At 59.5% G+C, this 24,798-nt stretch overlaps 1 protein-coding gene across 8 annotated transcripts in view; it reads right to left on the bottom strand.

Moving 5' to 3' along the window:
- The window catches only part of AGAP3 (ArfGAP with GTPase domain, ankyrin repeat and PH domain 3), a 47,371-nt gene that overhangs the window by 13,676 nt on the left and 8,897 nt on the right, over positions 1–24,798 (bottom strand). For 3 of the 8 annotated variants that reach the window (XM_066237925.1, XM_066237926.1, XM_066237927.1), the window contains exons 1-10: positions 13,730–14,781; positions 12,466–12,524; positions 12,129–12,216; positions 11,840–11,925; positions 11,591–11,732; positions 11,122–11,256; positions 10,840–10,967; positions 9,165–9,320; positions 5,863–5,955; positions 1,615–1,719 (exon numbers count right to left, since the gene is read on the bottom strand). In XM_066237925.1, the coding sequence (XP_066094022.1) occupies positions 1,615–1,719; positions 5,863–5,955; positions 9,165–9,320; positions 10,840–10,967; positions 11,122–11,256; positions 11,591–11,732; positions 11,840–11,925; positions 12,129–12,216; positions 12,466–12,524; positions 13,730–14,645 (1,908 nt within the window). In that variant the 5' untranslated portion in view covers positions 14,646–14,781. Of the gene's footprint in view, positions 1–1,614; positions 1,720–5,862; positions 5,956–6,120; positions 7,053–9,164; positions 9,321–10,839; positions 10,968–11,121; positions 11,257–11,590; positions 11,733–11,839; positions 11,926–12,128; positions 12,217–12,465; positions 12,525–13,729; positions 14,782–24,798 lie in introns of those variants that run through there. The other 5 variants (XM_066237928.1, XM_066237929.1, XM_066237930.1 and 2 more) reach the window with 4 other exon arrangements.

Below are 24,798 nucleotides of genomic sequence, written 5' to 3'. Positions count from 1 at the left end.
TCTTCCTAACTCAGCCCCAGCCCTCTCTTCTGTCCCAAGACCCCTCCCCTCACTGGGGGCTTCCTCCACAATCAGGGGACAGCGCAGCACCCAGCTAAGCCAGCACAGGCAGAAGGACCAAATAGGAGTGACGCAAAGGGTAAAAGCTAAGGGCCCCCATCCCACCCCCACACACATGCCAGTGGGGGGAAATGGATGCTTCAGAAAAGCCAGTCCCCTGCTCAGTGGACAAGACAGAGCCTAAGCAGAGGGCATTGCCTCCTGCCTGGGGGTAGGGGGAGGAGCTGAGAGGCGCCAGTGTGGGCCCAGCCTGGCCTGGCCTGGACCTGGAACTGGACCTGGACCTGGTGACCCTGGGCCCACTCTGCTAGGGAATCCTGCGGTCCTGCCCTCTTTCGGATAGTAACTGCGCCTACAGGCTGCCCGACCTCCTGAGACCCATGTGCCTCAGAGTTGGGCCTTTTCCTGTTGTCCTCCTGTCTCTCGTGCTGTCACCAGCTCAGGACAGGACCAGATCTGAGTGTGAGGAGACCGGCGTGGGGGACAGGACAGTGCTGGGGAGCCCTCGTACTAAATATCTAGGGTCACCCAAGTGTGGCCCCTCTTCCGACTGCCAGGTGTCCCGACAGCAGCCCCCACCCTGTGGGATCAGGGACACCAGAAGCAAAAAGTCTAGTGCTGTCCCCTGGGCCAACGGGAAGGGCCAGTGCCCAAGGAATCAAATATGGGCCAGGCTGGGCTCTGGCCAGGCGGCAAGGGGACTGCCTGCTGGTTCTCCCCACACCAGGCCTCTGCCTCGTATCCTTAGGATCCAGTTGTGGCCAGGACCAGGGACTTTATCGCCTTTTGGCTGGGACCTCCCCAACGCCTGGTGCAGATGCAAAGGCAGGCAACGGACCCTATAAGGCAGGCCCTGGGCCGGGGGTGGAGCTGCCCGCATGCTGAGCCTGAGGGGCTCCACTAGAGAACTCATTAGCCCCACAGTAGGGTGGTGACAGAGATGGATTCTGGTGACAGCTGTGTGCTGGAGCCATGCAGGGAGGGGAGGGGAACAGGAGGGTGGAGAGCCACATTCTACCATCACTGGGACCCCCCCAGGCCATAGGCCACATACCCCCCAGACCCCTCTGCCCACAGACACTGCCCCCGCGTGCACCTCCTCCCAGGAGGCCCTGTGCCCCTCTCTGGGTCCCAGGCCCAGGGTCCCCCACGGGAGCGGCTCCCTAAAGACACCTGCCTGGCAATGTGGGCACCCCCAACTGTAGCAATTCTGTGTACACAGATGCAAGCAGCTCTTCCAACAACAAGAATGTAGGATGCGGACAGAACTTGATTGCCCACAGCAGCCTGGCCCAGGTGACCGTCCCCTGGGTAAGAGTCCTCGCCAACATGTTGGCTTGGACACAACCCGGTGCTTTAGGGTAAGTGATGGCTCAGGTCAGGGTCTGTGCAGTTCACAGATCACCAAAGCGAGATCCTTCCCTAACTTGAGTGAGAGTCCGCTTGGGCACACGAGGGACTGCTTCCCCTGGGTCCCACGGTCAGCCCCTGGGCTCTGCACCTGGCCCTCTGCTGCGCCGGCCTCCCCTGGGGCCGGCCCACACCCAGACTCACGTGCAGACTGGGGTGGTAGGTGAGCAGCCCGTTGTCACAGAGCGTCACGTACTTCTTCTTCCACTCCTTGTTCAGGGACTTCCCGCTCCGCTTCAGCAGGATGCCCTGAGGACAGAGGCTGCATCAGACAGGCACCAGTCCCCAAGGCCACCTCTCTGGGGGCCTGTCTTCCCATCCCTCCCTCCACCTGGGCCTCTCCAAGGGCACAGAGACCCCAGGAGGGCCCTGGCCTTCTACCCCCCTCCCGCCCCATGGTGGCCCCAAGACTAGGCCAGGAAACCCCCTAGTCATCCGCAGAAAGCCCTACCACCCCAGGGCAGACAGCCATCAGGACCCCCAGCCACAGAACCGGCAACCAAGTAAGCAGGTAAGACGCTGAGTGTAAAGGTCAGATGAGCAGGAACTGTTGTGTGTTTTGGTCACTGATATAGTCAGCATGGGGACAGTGCCTGGGACACAAACGGCAGACACCTGGGACACCTGGCGGATGTGGAGGCCAGCCAAGACTGGACAGAAGCTCTCTAATGACAGCCCCAGGAGATGCCCGCACTGTTTTGGGCTCCCTCCCTCAGAGAGTGGGGGAGCACGGGCACCAGGCTGGGGAGAGAAAGGACGGCCATGACTGGACACAGGTGGTGGTTCCCGTGGGCCACTCCTCCCAAACTCATGAAGGCTGAAAAGAGGCTGTGCTTCCTGCATGCCCGGACACAGCTCCGGCAGGGGAACAGCCACACAGAGCCACACACTGGGGGTCCAGCAGGGATGAATTAGGACCAGCATGGCCAGGAACATGGGGAAGCTCCCTGAGTCCATCCCAGTGGCGGTCAAAAAGGGGGGCAGACACTGCAATGGCTTCTCCTTTAGGAAGGGGGGCCCTGCCCTCATAGGCAAGTAGGGACTAAAGGTTCAGCTGTGACCATTTCAGTTACATGTGGACCCAAGCAAAAGAATAAATGAATAGAAACAAACTTGGACACAGAGAACAAATCAATGGTCACCAGATCGAAGGGGCTTGTGGGGATGGGTGAAAAAGGTGAAGGGGTTAATAAAAATATTATTTTTATTAATCAGTCGCAAGGATGTAAAGTACAGGTAGGGATGTACTATGTAACCATGTCTAGCGGCTGGTAGGCACCAGAAATATCACTTGTAAGGTGTATGAACGTCTTACCATTGTGCTGTGCATCTTAAAATTATATCACACTGAACCTCAACTGTAACTGGGAGTTTTTAAGAGGCTCAGGTGTGAGGAAGTGGCGGTCCCTCAGACATCAGCAGTGACCCTGAGGCGGGGGTGCACCCACTTCCTACCACCCCTCCCCTCCTGTGCTGGGACTGCAGGGCTCAGCCAGCAGGCTAGCACATGGGGTCTGGGATTTCCTGCCTGACCTCTCCCCCCAAGAGGGACCCAGTCTCCCACTATTCAATAGATAGTTCCCATCCTTACTAGCCCTCCTTCCTTCTCCTCCTGTGGCCCCCACCTGAGGCCACATCCTGGTCCCCCACCAGCCAGGAGACCCTGTAGTCACAAAGTGCCTCTGAAGACACACAGTGAGTGTTAATGGGACCTTCACAGGACAGACAGTGGCTGAAACCTTCAGCCTATGAAGGAGCCCCGGTGAGCTGCTCCCTCCCCTCAGAGGCCAGGAAAGAGCGAAGGGCAGCCCCCCCTCAGGGAAGGGTGAGAAATGCCCCCCCACCCCCCAGCAGGTGCTCATCTCACGGGCCCCACACCCCCAGCCTTCCCCCAGAGATTCCAGAGTGGCTTCTGTTCTCAAACCCTTAGAACCCGAGTCCTGTCCCCCCTTCCTGGGCCCAGCGCTGGCTTCCCCACCTGCCACCAGCTAGCCCTTAACATCAAACCAGTCATGTCCCTGCCTGGGCCTCAGTTTCCCCAGCAGACAGGGAGACGGACTCATGTACAGCAGTCCTCCCTCCTGGGCGCAGGAGAACCCCCAGCCACAGCGGGAGGCAGGCGAAGAGGGGCAGGAACCCTTTCCTACCCTTACCGTGGCCGGGTTCACCTGGGCCTCCCGGGAGCGGGCAGAGTAACGAGCTCGTTAGTAGGCAGCTTGGGCGTGGGAGCAGCGCCGGCTCGTTCGGGAGAGAAACCACAGCAGCTGGGCCTGGACGGCTGCCCACGCCCCTCCCGCTGCCTCTCACCTGCTGATCGCAGGCCAGAGGCCGGCACCACGGCTGCCCGCCCGCGCAGTCCGCGCCCCCGCGCACGTGCGCTCCAAGGAGGGAGAAGGAGCTCCAGGGGTTCCCGCTCCCTCCCCAGCCTGCCACGCACGGCGGCGAAGCAGGAAGCAATCTGGGGCGGAATGGGAGCGGCGCGGAAGCGACAGCCCCCAGAGGACCCGTTCCCGCCGCCGCCTCCCTCCCAGCTCCGCCAGCCGGCTTAATTGCGAAGTCCGGATTGATTGGGAATGCAAATGGCAACTGAAATGCAATCTCCACTCCCAGCAGGAGCAGGGGGGAGGGGAGGGAGCGGTGTCGGGAGAATGGGACACTAGGCCAGGCGAGGCGGGAAAGGGGTTGGACTGCGCTGGGCAGGGGGAGATGGGAGCAGAAGGAATGGCCACCGCACTGGGAGAAGCCTCCACCACAATGGCAGGCACAGCCCCCAAAACCCCATGTGCTCCCTCGGTACCTCCCTCCAGCGGGCAGGGCAGCCCAGGGACTGGACTGCGCTGGGCTCCTTCAGCCATAGCAGCCCTACTGAGGGGCCCTGAGGGTTAGGGGCATGTAATGCCCAGCCCCTCTAGCCAACTGCCCTGGCCCCGCCCAGCATCCCAGGTGCCCCTTCACAGGACTACGCCCCTCACCCCACCCCACCCCTGCTGCTTCCCCTCCATGTGCAGGGGTTCAGAGAACAGACACATCACCAGCCACCTCTACCCCAGACAGGAAGAGCTTGGGACTACCCTTTTCTGAGTGTATATTAAAGGTTCACATGCGTGCACACACTCAGAAAACACCTGTCCCCCAAGCAGGAATAGACAGTCCTCTGTGAGGCAAGCCACACCTCCTAGCAGGGGCTCCCCAAAGCCCCAAGGAGGCGCTCAGTTTGCCCAGTCCCCCAGAGGTGATCACACCTCCATCAGTAGGTTTGTGGCCTATTCACCTGGAGTCCTCAACGCTGACCCAACTAGAGCCACCCCTGCCAGACATGAGTGCAGGGATCTTTCAGGGGAAGGCTGAAGCAGAAAAAGGAAGTGGAGTCACACATAGTGTCCCCATCCTGTCCTTTGGGACCCTGACACACATTCTGGGCTCTCTATTCTAAATGGACCTTTCATACATTCTGGTCACACTGCTCACCGGCCCCAGCAGCCCCAGCCTGGAGGGTCAGACCTGACCTCAGGTCTCTGGCCACACCAACCCCCTCCAGGGTCAAAACCAGACAACCTGGCCCCTACAGACACACCTCGAACCACTGGCTCCCAAGAGGGTCTTTGCCAAGCCCAGCACCCTGTGAGTACAGCAGACTGACCCCCAGGCCACGGCCCCCACCATGGTGGGCACCTCAGGCCATGGACTCCTGATCGAGCAACAGCGGGACACCTCTGGGCTCCACCTTTGTCCAGCCAGCAGCCTGAGAACCCTGCTCAGCACCCTGCTGTCTCTCCACAAAGGTGCCCCATCATTCAATGCCTCTTCTAGCATGGGGACTCACAGTAGGAGGTCTCAGCAGCCAGCCCTGCAGACAGTGTGACTCAGAAAGGAGTTTGGGGAGAAACACCTCAACTCAGTTTTTTCTTTACAGACTGAACAGAGGCTCATAAGGATAAGACTGTGCCTTGGAACGTAAGGGAAGGCCAGCCCTCAGTATGTCCTTCTCTGCGTACTCAGGGTTCTCTTGTGAGTTCTCTTTCTTTCCTGGGTTACAGAGCCCAGACTCAGCCTTTTGGCGGAGACAGCGGTCTCCCCTCCAGGTTACCCAGCTTCAGAACCACCCAGAAGAGAACTGAGGGCGGCTCTCTTCTGCCCCCTGGTGGTGGTGAAGAGGTATAGGCAAAGCTTGGAGAAGGGGGTCCTCCAGCGGTAGGCCCAACCCGTGTAAGGTGTCTGGCGAACCCTTCCCAGAGGGTCCGTTCTTCTTAGCAGAACCTCAGGCCTGACAGGAGGGGTGCCCGCCTCCTACATCATCTTCCCTACCACACAGGCCCAGAAAAGCACCATCCCCTAGCATTTCCTAGGCCTCATCTCAGCCCCTTCCCAGCTGCGAGGGAAGGGGGTGCTGACCTGTTTAATGGGGATGGCCCGGCCACTCCCGATACTGTCCACCTTGCAGTCAGCAGCCTTTTTCTCCCGGTCCAGGTCAGCACCTTTCCGAGACTGGAAGAGAAAAAGAAGAAAAGGCATGTTAAAGGGGCCTGGGATGGGCGAGGAACAGCTGCCCACCTGGAACCCGGAGCCCTCCCGGCCGCCCCCAGACTGGACAGGCCCTAGCGGTGGTGGGGGGCAGGAGGCAGGGCCGGACCGGAAGGAACTGAGACCACGAATATTCCAACGGGTTTATTCTTACACACGGCACCATACAGAGCAGCACAGGTCACTGAGCCAGGACCGCCCCTTACAAAAGAGCAAGGACACGAAATACCAAGGGCGTGAGAGGCGCGCAGCCCAGGGGGCTGGGGTGTAAGAGAAGGGACGGGCCAAGGAGAAATGGACAGTGGGACCGCGGGATGGATGGCTGGGAGCACAGGGCACGACAACTGGGGAGACCATAAGTCCGGAAGTGAACGGGCAGGGGCCCGTCTGCGGCACAGACACCACACAGCATGTCGCGCCGAGCTCGTCGGCGTGGCCCAAGGGGCACAGTGGATGGAGAGAGAGAGGAGAAAGGCCAGAGGGGGCCCTGCGCCCCTGCGAGGCTCCTGAGGCAGAGCCGCCCCAATGAGGATCCTAGGAAACAGGGAGGCCAAGAGGGGGGAAAGGCAAGCGCGCGGCGGTGGCTGGCGTCCAGAGCGGAGCAGGAACGCAGAAGTCCATGCAGGAAGGAGCAGAGGAGGGGGAGGGGCGGGAAAGCGCCCCCAGGAGCAGCCAGCCAGGGTGCTCAGACGCCCCGCCCCTCTGGGCCTTGTTGCCGGCAGGCAGGCAGGGCAGGCGCAGGGCCGAGCTCCCTTCTTGTCCATGCAGTGGGCCTGGCGCAGAGTCCAGCCGGGCCTGGTCCCCGGCAGCCCCCAGCCGCGGGCTCCAGCTTCCTAGCCTTCCCTGGGGTTGGGGGTTAGTTACAAAGATTCCTGTGGGTCTCTGGAGTGGGGAGCGCGCGGCCGCTTCTCATCTGAGAGCAGTCCCAGGGCCCGGCCCGCCTCCGGCCCCGCACAGGGGAGAATGTCCAGAGGTGCTGTGTGTCACCACCTGGTCTTCTAATTTGGAAGGAGTTGGAAAGGCCTTTTTGTTGATGAAAAGTTGGAAACAGTGGCACATATCTGCAAATATCGAAAGAATAAAGATTTTGGCAAGTTATACTCAAGCCCCGCGTAAGTCAGTCAGCACTGGTGAGGACAGAGACCCAGGTGCCTGGGGCGAGGCAAGCCGAGGCAGCAGTGGGGTGAAGAGGAGGTGGAGAAGGAGGAGGAGGGAGAGGAGGAGGAGGGAGAGGAGGCGGCAGGGCAGCCAAAAGTCCATCTCGGCCTTGGAGAATGTTTGGGCCCCATGTCCCTCCTGTTCACCCAGGCTGCCAGGAGCCACAGGCATGAGCAGGGGACAGGGGACTACAGCATGAAGGGGTTCACAGCCAAGGAGCCGGCAGAACAGGGCCCGAGGCCACTGCCCGCAGCTCCGCTGTCAACACCTGCCCCAGGCCTCCGCTGGGTGCCATGGCCTCTGCCCCTTTGGCACAGGGAGGAGGAAGGTGGGTGGGACCGCTGCCACCAGGGGAGTACAGGGGTAGTAGGGTGCAGCCTGCGCCAGCCAGACTGGCGAGCCGAAAGGCCCCCAACTAGAGGGTCCCCAGGAACCCAGAGGGGCACATGCCCATGGTGGGAACCAGGGCAAGAGTGACCACACAATGAGTGCAATGAAGTCATGGTGGGGGCAGCGGGAGGGTCACAAGGACACCCGCCCCAGAGCAGGCATGGCTCTGCCTGGGGAGACAGGGAAGGAGAGGAGGTGGCCCCGATAGCAACGATGAGAGGGGAGGTTCTAAGGTGCACCCTCCAAGACAGGGAGGCATGTCCTAAGGCTGACTGGGGGACAGTGGCACAAGGGAGGTCACCATGGAAGCAATGGAAGGAGGGGAAAAGAGGGTTGCCATCGTGAAGATGGAGAGAATGGAAGGGCCCACGGGTGACCAACAGGTGGAGGCAGCAGAGGGCAGCAGGCAATAGAGGACATGGGGCAGGAAGCACGACAGGGCCAGGGCAAGGAGGCCGGGGGCTGGGCATGGCACGAACAGAGGAGGAGGGCGTGCCCAGGTGTGCAGGGCGAGCAGCGGAGGGAGGGGGAGGTTAAGAATGGTGCATGGGAGCAGGCACTGAGGGCACAGACGGTGGTCATTGCAAACAGAGGGACCCAAAGCTTCAGCAGCAGCAGCAGCAGGTGTGAGCAAAAGCAAGCAGCCCCAGGCCCTATGAGTCTCAATGGGCATGAACAGAAACAAGAAGCTTTGAGTCGAGGCAGGGTCAGAGTTGGGAAAGGCGAGGTGTGACGACGACGGCTGGCAGCATAAAGAGGGTCGGTCAGCGGAAATAGGGAAGGAGCATGTGGCAGGCACAGAGGACAGAGGCAGGCAGACTGGGCAGATGTGTGCTGACTGGGGTGGAGGCGAGAATGAATGGGCGAGCCCTGGGAGCGCTGATCAGCTGGGCTGGTTCCTGGGAGCCCAGCTGGGGCTGCTGGCAGGCAGGACGCAGGGCCGGGCGGAGAGCCCCGCCCCAACACCCATGGAGTGGCGCAGGAGGACAGGGCGGTCTCCTGAAAATTCGCATGGCAGCTCACCAACCTGTGTCTGACCCAAGGTCCTGGAATGGTCCAGCCAAGTCCCAGTGGGAGGGTGAGCATGTGAGGGTGGGTGCTGTGTGTCGGATGCTAGATACTGGGCATGACAAACAGCAGGTTTAAGACAGCTAAGAACTCAGAGGCTGGGCCCCAAGCCATGGGAGGCACACAGAGAGGGCCCTGGCTGTGAGGCCTGGGGCAGATGTCTAAAGCTGTGCTGGATGGACCGCTGCAGAGGTGGTGGGAGGAAGCACAGGGTAATGGAAGACAGAATGTGGACAGGAGGCCCGGGCCCCGGCTCTCGCTCTGCCACTAGCCCTTTGTGTCTGGCCTGGGTATACAATTTTGAAATCCAGGGTGATGCCTCCGGAGGTCTCTCCGGCTGGCCGAAGAGCCCTAGGTGGTCAGGGAGAGGGACAATGTGTGTGGAGGGCCGGTGGGGCCATGAAGATGTGTGGAGGGCAGCCCACGCTGGGCTCTCAGAGGAGCCATCGTCTGGGTGTGGCCAAGGGCACCTATCAGTACCTGCTGGACTGTGTGTCTGTCTGGGATGGAGACTGCAGGGCGCTCCCCTCCTAGCTGGACGGGGCACGGGCACATACCGTGAAGATGTTGGAACGCCGTTTGGACTGCTTGCGGATGGGTGTGGGGGTGGAGGAGGCAGCGATGGTCTCGATGCGCAGCTCCCGCTGGCTGATGCTGGGGGTGGAGGGGACTGAGGATGAGTAGTCGCTGAAGGCGCTGCTGCCATTCGTGGCCTAAGAACAGAGAGGGCTGCTGAAGGCGGCTCTGGTGTGGGGTGCAGGGGCAGGCAGGAGCCCAGGAGCCCTGCAGTAATGGGGTACCTGGCTTGGGGCTCACGGGACAGCAGGAGAGGATGCTAGCTCCTATAGACGGTACTGAGGGAAGAGGTAACATGGCCTGGAGACCAGCAGGGTCCCATCATCACCGTCTGGGGCTGCTGGCTATGCCAACTGGGGAGCTATGAGAGGAATGGCTAGCAAGTCGGAATCAGTGGCAGAGGTTGAAAGTGAACGGTGGCGTCCTGGCTCACAGGTGGGTGTGGCACAAGGCCGCTGGTCACCCTGGATGGGCTCCCTGGAATCGGTGACAATATGTCAAGGCTCAGGGCCTGGGGAGGGTGAGGTCTGCTTGTGAGGAATGTGTGTGACCCAGGCTGAAGTTGAGCACAGAATGGAGCTCAGGCCACTTGTCAGAAGAGGCGGCAGGAAGGGCCAAAGCCGGGGAAGGGAGGAAAGACAGAAAGGATGAGAGGATGGGGAAGTGCACGCCTGTGTCCACTCCGGGGCTGGGAACACACTCAGCCCAGGGCCAGGGAAGCCCCTTGAAACCCTAACCTACAGCAGGAACAATGGAGCCATGCCTGCTTGGCCGGCAGTCAAAGCCTCCCTGGGCTGGGTCCAGGACACACTGGAGGCGGAGCTGCTCAGACCGTGAAGGAAGACTTATGCCTATGTCCCTCCTTTCCTAGTCCACGTGGGACGCTGACAGGGAGAGCCTGGCTGCCTTCTAAAATGCTAATGGAGGCCCCTCTGCCAAAGCGACCAGGCTGGCCAACAGGAAGCTGCTGTCCAGGGTGGACCCTTGGCAGAAGCAAAGCAGTGTCTGTCTGCTGGACCTGGGATGGCCCAGGGCTTCCCGCCCATCAGGGGACAGAGCGGGGCAAGCGCACTTACAGAAGGAAGCTCTGGCCTGTGTGCCAAGGGCAGAAAAATAACCAGGTGGCAGGCCAGGAAGTGGACAGGCGTCCGGGTGGAATGACGGGAGAGAGGCCGGCTCAGAAGCACCTCTGGAACTCCACATGGCACAAAAGCCACTGGTCCCTCTGGGGCAAGCAGCACTGCCCTTCTAAATGCAAACGCTGACAGGGACCACAGTTGGGGGGGCCTGTTCATGACTCCTGGCTTTGCCTGGGACTTGTCCCCTGCGGGCCCACAGGACGTCTCTGTGCCTCCTGAGTCTGCTCCATGGACAGTGGCTCCTGAAACAGCCCTCACAGCACTGACCAGGGTAAACGCTGTGCAACCTCAGCTGATGGTGCTGCAGGGCCAGAGGATGGCGGGCAGGGGCGAGGCACTGGCAGGTGGGCAGGGCGCTAGCAGGAAGGCAGCCGCCAAGGGGTGCAGATGAGGCCAGGCCAGCGGCACAGGCTGCATGAGACCAGATGAGGAGGGACACTCAGGCAGGCAGACAGACAGGATGGTGAAGCGGCCGAGGCGGGACGAACGCAGCTGGACACGGGGAGGCTGGCCGCACCTGGTTGATGTGCACAGCTGGGATGGAGGCGGCGGACACCGCTGAGTGGCTGGGGGAGTTGGGCAGTGACTTGCAGGGCCCGATGGCCAGCTGCTGCTTCTTCCGCAAGGCCACTACCTTCTGGGCCACTGCAGGGGACAGTAGAGTCAATTAGCCCTCTGGGGAGAAGGGAGAAGCCCAGCTTAGAGTCCCCCCTCCCCTAGAGCACATGGCCCTGTTGGCCAGAGGGCTGCTCTGTGACCCCCACTGCGGAGGAGCTGTCCCGCCCAGCACCGGAGTTACCGTCCTGGAAGACGCGCTCCACATTGAGCCCGTAGGTGGCGCATGTCTCATAGTAGGTACAACGCTTCAAGTCTGTGGACAGCTTGCGGGCCCTGCTGTCGTCAATGACCCGAGGGTTGGCGGCACTGATGGCGTCTGCAGAGCGGGGAGGGAGGATTTACTCAGCCTGCTGAGAGGCTGGGGTACAGAAGGGAAGGGCCTTTGGTCAGAGGGGGCATGAGCATGAGGACATGGGTGTCCAGGGCCTTGTTCCAGCTAATTCCAGACTCACTGAGCAGAAACAAGCCACTACTCAGTTGCCAGTAATTCATCTCAAAAACCGTGGACCCAACTATCACGCGATGGCAGGATAAAGCGCCTGTTCTGGGGCCACAGGACAGGGTCAGTCAACACAGGGTGGGAGGGGGGCGGCTAGGCACTCTCATACCTGCCCACTTGGGACCCAACCAAGCCCCACAGGCCCGCTCACCCTGCGTGCCCACCAGCACCATGGGCACCTCGCTAGCGTTACGGAAGCTGCAGAGGCGCAGGAAGTAGTTGTACACCGTCTGGAAGCTGATCTCATCCTCCAGGCTGAACACAAATACCACCGCGTCCACCCAGGCAGCAAACTAGGGGGTACCAAACACAATTATCAGCCTCACCTGGTTGTGGGCAAACTCTGCACCCTCTCCTCTCTCACACACACAGCAGGCCAAGGTCTAGTCAGGAGCCTCACCTGGAGCTCAGGTGGGCCTCCCTCATCTCGGATCAGCAGCAGGTAACTCTGGCCATCCACCACAATCTCCTTCTTAAACCGCCCCCCTAGGACAGAGTGCATGGTCAGGCCCAAGGCTGGGAGGACCGCCTGCGGGGCCAAGCAGGGCTGAAATGCACAGCTTCGGAGGAAGAGGAGGAGGAGGAGGAGGAGGAGGAGGAGGAGGAGGAGGAAGAGGGGCTCGCATCCCTTGTTCCCACAAAAACAACAGGAAGGAGGGAGGGCAGCAAGGCCAGCCTATAATGCTCACCTTCAGGGGACTCCTCCTGGACATAGGTCCCTGTCAGATAGCGGTGCACAAGGGCCGACTTCCCACTAGACAGGTTCCCCACAATACCCTGCGGGAAAGGAAGGGGTGACAGCAGCGGTCAGAGGGCATGAGGGAGACAGGGCAAGAAAGGCAGAAACCATGAGAACTGACAGGGAGCGGCGCTGAGGGCTGGGAAGCGGGCCCTGAGGAGGGCTGCAGGGAGAGGCCCGGAGGACAGAGGGGACTGGAGGCAGGGAGCAATGCCCAGGCCACCACCACTACAAGCCGAGCCCCACCCCCAGCCCCAGGGCTGCGTGACCCTCCCCGCCTCACTCACCACTTTAAGCTCTGGCACTGAGCGGCTGAGGGTCCACTCCTGGCTGTTCACAAAGGAGTCTGTGGGAGAGAAGGCTGCCTGTCAGGACAGGGTGACACCCACAGCTGTGCCATCTGCTGTCTCCTATGCTGTCCCTTCCTAGGCCATGGCCAGAAGTCAGCGCTGTCCAGAAGGGACCCCAGACCTCAACCTTAGTTCCCTAGGGAGCAGCAGAAAAGTGTGGGCTCATTCCCCTGGCCGGGACCTGGGTCCATCCTCCTACTGCTCCAGCAAGCAAAGCAGCTCCCACTTTGAGCCACACCCAGCCTGGTGCTCCCCCGAGGCCCAGACAACAGACCCAGGCGAGAGGCAGCTCCAGCAGGTCCCAGCCCAGACCCAAGCTGGGCTGGGCACTTGGCAGCTGGGCAGGGGGACCAACCTCCTGCAGCGAGTAGGAACAGCTCTCCTGTTCAGGGTGGGGCCACCCACCACATTCCTGCCAGGGTGGAGAGGGAGAAGCCCTTACCTGGCCCTTTTCTGTGAAGGGCACGTGGAACGGGGAGCTATCTGCCCCATCCAACTGGCCCTATACCCCTAGCTCCTCCTTGCTGGGTAGGCCAGCACCCTTTCTCCTCCAGAGCCCCGCCTCCAGGCTCCTCTCAGACCAGGGCAGCTGGCTTGATGCTGGCACTGACCCAAGGAAGGGGAGCATCATGCCACCCAGAGGCCTCCCAGGGCCTGCACTACCTTCTTTATCTCCTAGATTGTAATGGCCATCCTATATCCCTGGCCTGGGCCGGGCTTGCTCCCCCACCCACCCACCCATCCACCGCCCCCACTCCAGGATGCCTCAGAGAGTCGTTATCACACCGACCGACCGGGTCTACAAGCAGTCCCTAAGCTCCTCTGCAGAGTCAGAGGGGAGAGCTCAAGCCCAGCCTGGGCGTTAGAAATGCGGTCTAGCTCCGCCTAGAGCCGGACTAGGTGAGTCCCTGCGCCCCTGGGCCTCAATACTGCAAGTGCCAAAAGCCAGAAAGGGGAGCAGCCACCCTGGCCTCCTGATCCACGAGGCTATGGGACAGCTCTAGCGCGGGGACCACCTGGAAGTCCCCTCCTGTCTGCTACCACCACCTTCCAGGACCGTCAACGACCCCACAGCCGGCCGGGTGCTAACATCACGCCCCCACGACATGCCCACCACTCCCAGGTAGGTTCCAGGCTTCCCACCGGCTCTCAGCACAGGCTCCAACAGCAAAGGACGCCCAAGCCGGGCCCTTCCCCTTACCGCTAGGCGCGCCCAGAAGCCCGGGGGCCGCGGCAGCCCGGCGGCTCCACAGCGGCTCGGCGGGCAAAGGCTCCGGCACAAGCTCCCTCCGGCGGAAGCGGCCGGTGAGCAGCTTCCAGAGGCCGGCGGCGGAGCGCGGGCGGCCGGCCTTGGGCGCTGCGCGCGGGGCCTCGGCGCCCAGCAGCAGGTCGCGGCGGGGGAACGCGTCCAAGGCCCCGGCATCGCCGTCGCTGCGGGTGCGCGCGCGGGGCAGCAGCCCGGACTCAGTGCGCCGGATCTCCTGGCCGCGGCGCAGGCGGAAGCTGAAGCTCTTCCTGAGCGCTGCCAGGCCTCGCCGGGGTCCCGGGGCCGTGCGCCCCCCGCCGCTGCCGCCGCGCAGCACCTGCCAGCGCTGGCTGCTCCACAGCGAAGCGCCCCGCAGGAAGCCAGCGCTGCCCGCGCGGCCCAGCCCGACGCTCGCCGCCTCGGCCTCGGCCAGCTCCAGGCGGTTCACCTCCAGGAACGTCATGCTGGTGGGCCGCGGTCGCGCTGCCGGGGCGCCCCGGGAGCGAACGCGCCGGGCCGGCACGGGGCTGGACGCCGGGCTGGGCGCGGCCGAGCTGGGGCGCTCCGAGGGCGCGGGCCCGGCGAGCGGCGGGCGGCCGTCGACGGGGCCCCGGCGGCTGAGACGCGGGCGCAGGAAGCTGAGAAGCAGACTGCGGGCGCCGGCGGGCGGCGGCCCCGGGCCCCCCGAGCACACGCTCCGCGGCCGTGCCGGCTGCTCGTGCCCGGCGCCCGGGGCGGCCTGCAGGGCGGGGGCCGTGCGGCCGACCGGGGCGCCGTGCAGGTCCAGCGAGTCGCAGACGCTGAGGGCGCGGCGGCAGGCGACGGGCCGCTCCCAGCTGTAGCTGTTCCCCGGCGGCCAGCCCTGCTCCATGGTCAGGGCCCGCGGGCGAGGACCAGGCCCATGGCGAGGGGCGCAGGGCGAGGCCCGGGCCGGGGCCGCGGCCGGGGCGCACGGACCTCCGGCCTCTGGGCACCTGGCGTCGGCCAACTGAGTCCCACAGCTCCTCCACCACGCAGCGGCAAGCCCAGACCTGGAGAGGCTGGGAGCCAGCCCAGCAAGGAGAGAGAGGCGGCAAGCCCGGCCTGGAACACCCCGGAACGGCGGCGCCAGGGAACCAGCCTGCTAGGGCAGTCCCCGGAGCGCTCACAAAACAGGAAATTCCAGCCCAGGGCTCCTCCTCGGATTGGCGCAGGTAGGCGAGGAGCTGTCATTAAGAGCAGGCCAAATAAATAAAAATCCTGAGCACAGCACACTCTGGGCCCCTCTTTGGACAGTAGTGGGCCACTCTTTCTCCAAAAGGGAGAACCTGGAGACACCACAGCTGGAATTGGTAAAAGTGTAAAGTAGGAGTTGAAGCAGGTCATGTGCCCTCTCTGGACCTCAGTCTCCTTCTCTGTCAAATAGAAAGCCTAAAGGAGGTGATCCTATCCTAGTTTTAGACGCAGACATTCTGAGGCTGGGAAGCTCGAGACTTGGAGCTATTGGATGGTACAAAGGAGTCAGTTGCTCAGCTAATGACCAAGGCGGCTTTCTTCCTTGGAGATTATAAAATAGTCTGGGCCTTGGCTAGGTGTTGTCCTGCCTGAGGGCAGTGGAAAATCCAATGGTTACCAGTAACCTCTGGACCCGGACCATCCAGTTCCAGACGAGGGACTCAACCTAACCTAGGAGTCCCCAAGTCCTCTGATTTGCTTCTCCCTAGTCTCACCTCCTGTCTAGAGGCCTTCAGAGGTTGGCCAGCCCCGCAGAGGTGACGTGTTCACTAGCAATACCGGTGGTGCTCACTCTCTCCAGCCCTTTGAATCTCCCCAGTGTGGCCTGCACCAGGCCACACTCATTAAAGGCAGGCTCTCCCCAGTCCTCCCCCCACCCCCATGGCCCTGGACAGCAGCCAGTTTGCTAATTTACTGTAATCCACAAGGACCCCAGGCAGATCAGGAGAAACCAGTTTTGGTAGTGGCAAGGATGAGGGGGCTTCTTGCGGGTTCTTTTAAATAGAGAGTGCTCCCAGGTTTCCTCCACCCCCCACTCTCCCCAGTCCAACCCAGCTCCTGACTTCCTTCTGAGCTTTAGAATTCCATGGTCCCAGTCAGAAGCAAAGTACAAGATAAAAGTGGCACATTCCAGAGGGGGCTGGAATGGGGGAATGCCTGAAGAAGGCAGGGCCTCTCCATCCTAGGTGCTCCCACAGAAGAGAGCTGGAGACTCCCAAGTCCCGGGCTGGATCATCCGGAGAGGCCCTGGGGGGGGGGGGGTGAAGAAGCCGTCTCTGGGAACTAGTCATTAACAGCGATGAGGTCGGCTTCTTCCTCTTGGGGTGCACAGTCCTCACATAATAGATGGTTAGCCGAAGGCCCTTTCCCAGGGCCCTTCCGGCCTGGAGACAAGAATATGACCCAGGAATCCTGACTCACATTCCCAAGTTTAAAACTCCCACACTCAACTTCCCTATCTGCACATCTATCTGTCTCTCACACACAGGGAATTGCCCCAAAGAATAAGGCTGTGAACCCTTCCCCCCAAACCAATGAAAATATAGGGACAGGACAGCAGCCTGGGAGCCTTCTGGGAACTGGGGAGAACAAGGTGCCCAAGAGGGAATGGGGGCTTTATTATTATTGTTGTAATTGTTATTTATTGATTTCATCAAGAGAATAAAGGAGAGAGAGACAGGAACATCAAGCTGTTCCTGTATGTGCCCTGCTGGGGGATTGAACTGGCAATCTCTGTGCTTCAGGATTATGCTCTAACCAACAGCTATCCAGCCAGGGTGGGAATGGGCTGCTTTAGAAGCCAACTGGCTCTCATGGTGGGAACAGCAGGACAAGATCGAAAGGGAAAAGCCGCCCCCCCCCCCGCCCCAGCCACACGTGCATGAGGAAGGTGGGCAGCAGTGCCCAGCCCCTCAGCAGACTGTCTCCTTCCTATTCCTTCTTCCCAGAAACCATTCCTGACCAGCAGAAATGAGGCGGAGAACGGCGCCGGCTGCCCATCAAAGTCCCAGGACATCAGGCCAGTTGGAGACCCCAGAAAGGAAAAACTGAGCGGGCACTCTGCTCTTCCTCGTTGGCACCTGCTCCCCCTGTCAGTGGCAGGGTGTTCTGTCTGGCAAGGCTGTGTTCCAGAGACCCATGGCCAACACAGTCCAGCTCTACACAGCCCGAAGGAAATAAGGGCAGCTCCAAGCCGGGATCTCACAGACAGCCAGATAGTCCACCGACTGGCCCTTGGGCCAGCTCTGTCGGTTGTCGGAAGCACCAAGCTCAGCCTGTCACTAGAGGGGTAAGAGTGGCCATGGAAGTTTCTGGGGTAATTAAAGATGCAGTGTCTCGCGATGCCTGCAGCGAGCCATTTGGGTGAGGATGGACACATACGTCTCAGGTGGCAGAGAGTGTAGAAGCTGAGCGCCGGGCAGCACCTCCGATCCAAATACCCGGAAATCAGATGTTAGTCTGCACACAGCCACAACAGGGTGCCTGGGCCTCAGTCCCCCTCTTCTGGGTATGCAGCTGTGTGTCTGGGGGCAACAGGAATATGCTACTGACTGCATCAGGGTAGCTAGGGTGAAGAGGAAGACCCAGAGGAAAAGATAAAAATTTAAAAAGAGAAAGACCCAGTGAAGGCCTGACATGTAGGTGCTGCAGATGCAGAAACAGAACACGAGTCCAGAGCAGGGCAGGGGGCGGCCTCAAGCTCAGGAATCCCGCAGAACCTGCACCCAGTGTCTCCACTCAAATATTTGCTGGGCGATCCATTGATAAGTTGAGGTGTGCCCAGTTGAAGTCACACAACCCACAGGGAGCTGCAGATGGCCTCCTGGGAGAATGAGACGGAGACAGGAAGTGTTGGCTTCCCGCTGACACCAAGGGGCACATAGGTGGCTCAGGGAAAGGCTGATTCAGCCTCTGTAGCCGGAAGGTCCCTCTGCTCAAGGGCCTCCAACGTCGCATGTACCGGGTTCTTCTTGCCCACAAGGTGGCAGCAAAACATCTTCCTGCAGCCGTCTTCCTGTGCAGCAAGAAGCAGGGGACCCCAGTAGCAGGCAAACGCAGGTCACCAGTCTGAAAGAAGGCTGGGGCTGTCCCGCTGGTCCCCTCTTGCCCAGAGCCTCCCCAACAACCCTCTGCTCATGCTGGAAGCCTGCAGGACTCCTGAGCCTTTACAAGTCTCAGCGGCTGTCCACCAAGACAGTTCCATGCAGCAGCAGCAGCAGCAGCAGCACAATGAACCTCCAAATTCCATCCCCAAAACTGCCATCCCATGTCCTCCACCCTAACAAAGGCACTGCCAGGAACCCTCCGCACCACTGGTCCACACCCAATCTGAGGTCAGTCCTCTTGGCTCCACCTCCTCAATGTGTCTCAAGTCCACTTCTCACCACCTCCTTTGCACAGCCAGACGCAAGCCACCATCTACCCCGCACAGAGTCCCCACTGCCAACCCAGAAGTGACCTGGGTCTTCCCAGCCACTGCCCTCACCCTGTCGCTTTCCACATGGCACAGAATTAAACCAAGCTCCTTGGTTTAATTAAACCTTCTAATGGACCTGGTGGCCTCTTTTATGTCACCTCCTGGAGCTCCCCCCACTCCCCACCTCCATCAGCCACAAACTGCCAGGGCCTCTACGTCTATCTGGGCTTCAGCTCATTTGAGTCCCCTTCCTTCACCAGCTGTGTGCCCTGCCACGCTCTGTACCCACAGTCACCTAACGCTCATTACTCTCCAAAATCGTTCTGGTGTGTTTTCTGCAGCCCCACTGGAACTTATAGCTGGGTTCACAGGGGCTGCACGAGCTTCTCTGTGCAGGAACAAACGAATGGCTTTGCTGCTGAGTGTGAGCTGCACATGCACCCAGGCTTTTGCTCTCCTTGCAGGGAGGGAGGCAGACCTCAGAGAGCTGGTCCTTGAGGATACAAACCACAGGCAAAGCCATCCACACAGACCCCAAGTTGCAAGGTATCGGCAGTGCCTTGGCAAGACACGCAAGCACTTGGAGGTGGGAGTGCTGGATTCAAGTTCAGCCTTGGGGACCTATTGGCCGTGTACGCTAATCCATGTACAGTCACCTTCACTGGACCCTGGGTGTCAGTCTGTAAATTAGGGATAATCCACCTATTGTGATGTTGACACACCACCACCAATGTGACTATGATGGGTCCAGCCCACGGGGCTCATAGCAGGTGATCAAGCAAAGGAGCCATGGGCAAGCCCTGGCCAGGCAGCCCAGTTTGTTAGAGCATTGTCCTGATATGCCAAGGCTGTGGGTTTGAGCCCCAGTCAGGGCACATATAAGAATCAACCAATGAATGCACAAATAAGTGGAACAACAAATCAATGTTTCTCTCTCTCTCTCTCTCTCCCTTCCTCCCTCCCTATCTCTCTAAAGCCAATAAGTTAAATAAAATTAAAAGAAAAGCATGTCAGCCCTGGCTGGATAGCTCAGTTCGTTAGAGCGTCTCCCCAGGGACACAAAGGAGTTTATACTGGTGCCAGCTCTCTTCAAAATCAGGCATCGAGTGGGACACCTCAGCAGTTGCACGTCTGCTCAGGCCTTTCAGTGACTGTTCCCTCCAACCCTTCCCCAAGGGACTACAGAGTTGAACCTCAGTGTCCCCGGGCCCCTGAGGGTCACATCTTCCTCTGTAAATCTGCTGAAAGTTGTGAATGGGCTGGAAGAAGCAGACACGAAGTCCTGTGAGGTCCTGACCCCGAGGACCTTAGAATGTGGCCTTATTTGGACATGGTCTGGTTGCAAATGTAATTCGCTAAAATGAGGTCACATTGAGAAAAGGGTGGGCCCCTAATCTCATGACCGGTGTCCTTATAAAAAAGGGGAAATTTGGACATAGAGACAGTCATGCACGGAGGGCAGATGGTCATCTACCGGCCAAGGAGAGGCCTGGGACAGCTCCTCCAGAACAGAAAGGGTCCAGCTCCTGTCCCATGGGCCTTCAGAGAGAGCATGGCCCTGTCAGCAGCTTGATTTCAGACTTCCAGCCTCCAGAGCTTTGAGAAAATAAACTTCTGTTGTTTTAAGAACCACTCACCCCCCCAGTTGGTTATAGCTGCCACAGGAAACATATAGAAGCTGTTACACACTCAAGGGGGTGGGCTCCTGAGGGGCCAGCAGGTGTGAGTACACAGAAACCAGCCCCCCACCCCCATCCCAGAACATCTTCCCAGGCAGATGCAGAGCAGGGGAGTCCTGCCCCCATCTCCCAAGCTCAGCAGGTCAGAGAGCTTCCCAGTCGCTGCCTTCCCTTCCTCCCCTTGGTCAAGCTGAGGGGACTCAAAGGGGCCAGGTGGGGAGTGGACAAAGGGAGGAAACCAAGACTGTCCGCTGGAGAGAAGAGTCATTCCAGCCCGGAAATGGCCTGCTTAACCCCTAACTAGCTAGCTACTCAGTAATAGTCTCTTCATTTTCCTTTCTCTCCGAAAACTGTCGGCACCATGGTGTACAGGACAAGATCATCCCCTGAAGACTTGATCCCTCCCTCTGTGCAGCCCCACGGGCCTCCGGACCTTGGTCCTCATTCTAACTCCTGGAGTGGGACCCAGACACGCCGCATCCTGCCCAGACCAGAAAATATCTCTGGGGCTACCCGTGGACCAGGGCCCTGTGCTCACTGTGCTTCCCCAGAAAGGGTACTGCTTTTCAACGGTCTGTCCCCAAGAGGGAAAGGAACCAGTATGTGTACATCTTCCTGGTGATCCCGAAGGGTCAGCAGGGTGAGACCACACACTGCCACCTTGCGGAGGGGGGACGAGATGCTGCCTTTCCATCCCAAGTTTTACATGTTTCCTGCATCTCATGTATTTAAACGGTCCAGCTTTATGTCCCAGGAGCTCAGAGGGCTTCTTCCAGCCCAGTGGGATTCTAACACACATTCCACAATGAAGCCTTCACTCCTCAGCAGTCTCAGCACCGTCCCTCCTGTTTTCACAAACGTGAAATATCTGAATCGAGGAAAGAGGCAACAGAGTGTTCCAATAACTGCACCCACTTCTCTCTGAGATGGAGGGGCGGCAGAGACAGCGCTGCTCCCAGGGGTCCCCCACCCCCACACCAGCTCAGAGCTCAGATGCCCAAGGTCAGGGTCTCAGGTAAAGGGGGTGGAGGGTCAGTCTATACAATAAAAAAAGAAGCCTGACCAGGCGGTGGCGCAGTGGATGGAGCGTCAGACTGGGATGCAGAAGGACCCAGGTTCGAGACCCCAAGGTCACCAGCTTGAGCGCGGGCTCATCTGGTTTGAGCAAAAGCTCACCAGCTTGGACCCAAGGTCACTGGCTCCAGCAAGGGGTTACTTGGTCTGCTGAAGGCCCGCAGTCAAGGCACATATGAGAAAGCAATCAATGAACAACTAAGGTGTAGCAATGCGCAACGAAAAAAACTAATGATTGATGCTACTCATCTCTCCGTTCCTGTTTGTCTGTCCCTGTCTATCCCTCTTTCTGACTCTCTTTTTCTCTGTAAATAAATAAATAAATAAATAAGAAAAAAGAAAAAAAGGTGGTTTGAGAGTCCAAGGGACACAAGTTTAAAAGAGTCTGAATTCTGGCCCTGGCCAGTTGGCTCAGTGGTAGAGCGTCGGCCTGGCATGCGGGGGACCCGGGTTCGATTTCCGGCCAGGGCACATAGGAGAAGCGCCCATTTGCTTCTCCACCCCCCCCCTTCCTCTCTGTCTCTCTCTTCCCCTCCCGCAGCCAAGGCTCCATTGGAGCAAAGATGGCCCAGGCGCTGGGGATGGCTCCTTGGCCTCTGCCCCAGGTGCTAGAGTGGCTCTGGTCGCAGCAGAGTGACGCCCCGGAGGGGCAGAGCATCGCCCCCTGGTGGGCAGAGCGTTGCCCCTGGTGGGCATGCCGGGTGGATCCCGGTCGCGCGCATGCGGGAGTCTGACTGTCTCTCCCCGTTTCCAGCTTCAGAAAAATACAAAAAAAAAAAAGAGTCTGAATTCTCATCACAGATGTTGCAAGCAGGGCAGATAGCTTCCCTACAGAGAGGAGCCCTAAACTGAGCCCAAGGCCACCCATGGCCCCTAGCATCTCACACCCAGGCCCAGGCCCCGGAGACCTCAAGAAGCCACAGGGCAGGGCGCAGGTTGACACCGACAGGACCTGGATGTGGAGCCCACTTCCCTCTCCCTCTGCCCCACCAGCTCAGTGGCCTCAGTTTGCTCATCTGCAACATGGGATAACCCTCCCCCTGCAGGGGTGTCCTGGGAGTTACCAAGCAAGCACATAGGTCAGCAGCCAGCACAGAAGGAGCGCTGACAGGAAGTTCCTTTTTGTGTGTGTGTGTATTTTTATGAAGTGAGAAGCAGGGAGGCAGAGAGATAGACTGTTGCATGCGCCCAACAGAGATCCACCCAGCATGCCCACCAGGGGATGATGCTCTGCCCATCTGGGGTGTCGCTCTGTTGCAACCAGAGCCATTCTAGCACCTCAGGCAGAGGTCATGGAGCCATCCCCAGTGCCCAGGTCAACTTTGCTCCAAGGGCGCCTTGGCTTCGAGAGGGGAAGAGAAAAATAGAGAGGAAGGAGAGGGGGAAGGGTGGAGAAGCAGATGAGCGCTTCTCCTGTGTGCCCTGGCCAGGAATCGAACCTGGGATTTCCACACGCCGGGCTGACGCTCTACTGCTGAGCTAACCAGCCAGAGCAGGAAGTTCCTCTTTTCAGTACCGTTCTTTCTGAGGTCTCAAATCTGATTCTGCCCCCGACCCCACCCCGTCGCTCAGAACCCCACAACTAGCAGTCTACTGCAAAAGCTGTCAATCTTGTGACATTTGCAGGGCAAACACCAAGTGCTAGAGTGGGGGGTGGCACATTTGAAGAGTTTCAAAATGCATGATGCCAGCAATTTCCATAGCGAAATCATGGCTCCAGTAAAACAGTATCTTGGATACCCAATGTAGCTGCCACGGACTCATTCACATGGCCGACTGGCCAGCTACACAGGGTCACCATGTAGGAACTGGACTTCGGCTCTTGGCTCCTGACATGCTTGTGCAGTCAACACGGTGTTTCTTTGGTGTCCACTTGTTACCCAGCCCTGGGTCTCCTGCTCAGAGAAAGGGGCCTCAGGCTGTGCCATTACTTTTACTCCTTCGTAGCAGAAATCAGTTTTACTCGTGATCCAGTCTTGGGGGAACCTGGCAAGGATAGGCTTGTTGCATGCTGAAGCAAGCTGGGTAGTGACCACTGCCCCCGGATCAGAAGTTAAAAGGGTCTCACCTCTGGGGCCTGACCTGTGGTGGCACAGTGGATAAAGCGTTGACCTGGAAATGCTGAGGTCGCCGGATCGAAACCCTGTGCTTGCCTGGTCAAGGCACCTATGGGAGTTGATGCTTTCAGCTCCTCCCCCTTCTCTCTCTCCTCTCTATCCCTCTCTGTCTCTCTCTCCTCTCTAAAAAATGAATAAATAAAATAAAAAAAAAAAAAAAAAGGGTCTCACCTCTCTATCACTCAGCTCCCTCTATCTGGGCCATACCAGTCCACCCTTGTTTTTTTTTTGTTTTGTTTTTTTTTTGCATTTTTCTGAAGCTGGAAACAGGGAGAGACAGTCAGACTCCCGCATGTGCCCAACCGGGATCCACCCGGCACGCCCACCATGGGGCGATGCTCTGCCCACCAGGGGGCGATGCTCTGCCCATCCTGGGCGTCGCCATGTTGCGACCATCCTGGGCGTCGCCATGTTGCGACCAGAGCCACTCTAGCGCCTGGGGCAGAGGCCACAGAGCCATCCCCAGCGCCCGGGCCATCTTTGCTCCAATGGAGCCTTGGCTGCAGGAGGGGAAGAGAGAGACAGAGAGGAAGGCGCGGCGGAGGGGTGGAGAAGCAAATGGGCGCTTCTCCTATGTGCCCTGGCCGGGAATCGAACCCGGGTCCTCCGCACGCTAGGCCGACGCTCTACCACTGAGCCAACCGGCCAGGGCCACCCTTGTTTTTATATGTTTTTTTTTTTTTTTTTTAAGATTTATTGATTTTAGAGAGAGGGGAGGAAGAGAGAGAGAGAGAGAGAGAGAGAGAGATGGATTGGGGGGAGTGGGAAGCATCAACTCATACTAGTTGCTTCTCCTGTGTGCCTTGACTGGGCAAGCTCAGGGTTTGAACCACGGACCTCAGCATTCCAGGTTGATACTCTATACACTGCACCACCACAGATCAGGACACCTTTGCTTTCAAGACAAGAGGGCTGGGGTGTCTCAGCCCCTCACTCTTGACAACAGAGTTCCTTTGACCATCATCGCAAAGACATAAATCTCAGTGTGCATCTTCACGTCATGTCACGGGGGAAGACACCACATTCTAGGACGGCTCACAGCTGCCCTGCAGCCCCTCAGTGGGTCTACGTTAAGCTGTCTGGACTTGAGTCAGGGTCTCTGTATCTGTGACACCGGTGCCCCCCCCAACCTGAACTCTAATGGCTACCACCCGAACGGCAAGAGAACTAACCCCCACCCCGCAGACAAGGTGCCTCCCTGGGGACCTCACACCCACTGTCACCTTAATGTTCCACCCCAGCAGCAAGAGTCACACAGTTTGAGTCAGTTCACAACAGCCTCCCGACCAGTAACGAGCTCCTCACCCGTGTCTACCTCCCCGGGGCCAGGCAGAGGGAAGGTGGCCTCTCATACTTCCCAGGGAAGCCTGCTCACTGGACAGGTAGTGGTTTTTTTCAAGGCCCGAGCCAGCTAATCTGGTGGAAGCCTGAGCCAAAAAGCAGAGGACACCAGTGTTTGCAGTGACCGCCAGGCTCTGACCTGGCTCTGCCTCTCAAGGAGGAATGGGAACTCTGACAGGGAGGACAGAGAACTTGACACAATGCCACCCTCTTCCAGCGCCAGCCACTGGGCGCATGCCAGAGGGAGAGCCAGCATGTCCCAGACTTGGGCAGGCAGGAGGCACCTCCCCGCCCTCCTGCCAGAGGGAAGATGCAGGCTCACAAAGGACATCTGGCCCCTCCATAAAGGGCCTCCCTGGCCGGCCCACGAGCACCTGCACAGGCCCTGTTGCACAAAGCTCC

This window comes from Saccopteryx bilineata, chromosome 6 (genome assembly GCF_036850765.1).
Source record: "Saccopteryx bilineata isolate mSacBil1 chromosome 6, mSacBil1_pri_phased_curated, whole genome shotgun sequence".
Classification (NCBI taxonomy): domain Eukaryota; kingdom Metazoa; phylum Chordata; class Mammalia; order Chiroptera; family Emballonuridae; genus Saccopteryx; species Saccopteryx bilineata.
Note: the sequence above shows the minus strand (reverse complement) of the source record. Positions and strands in the feature narration are given on the sequence as shown.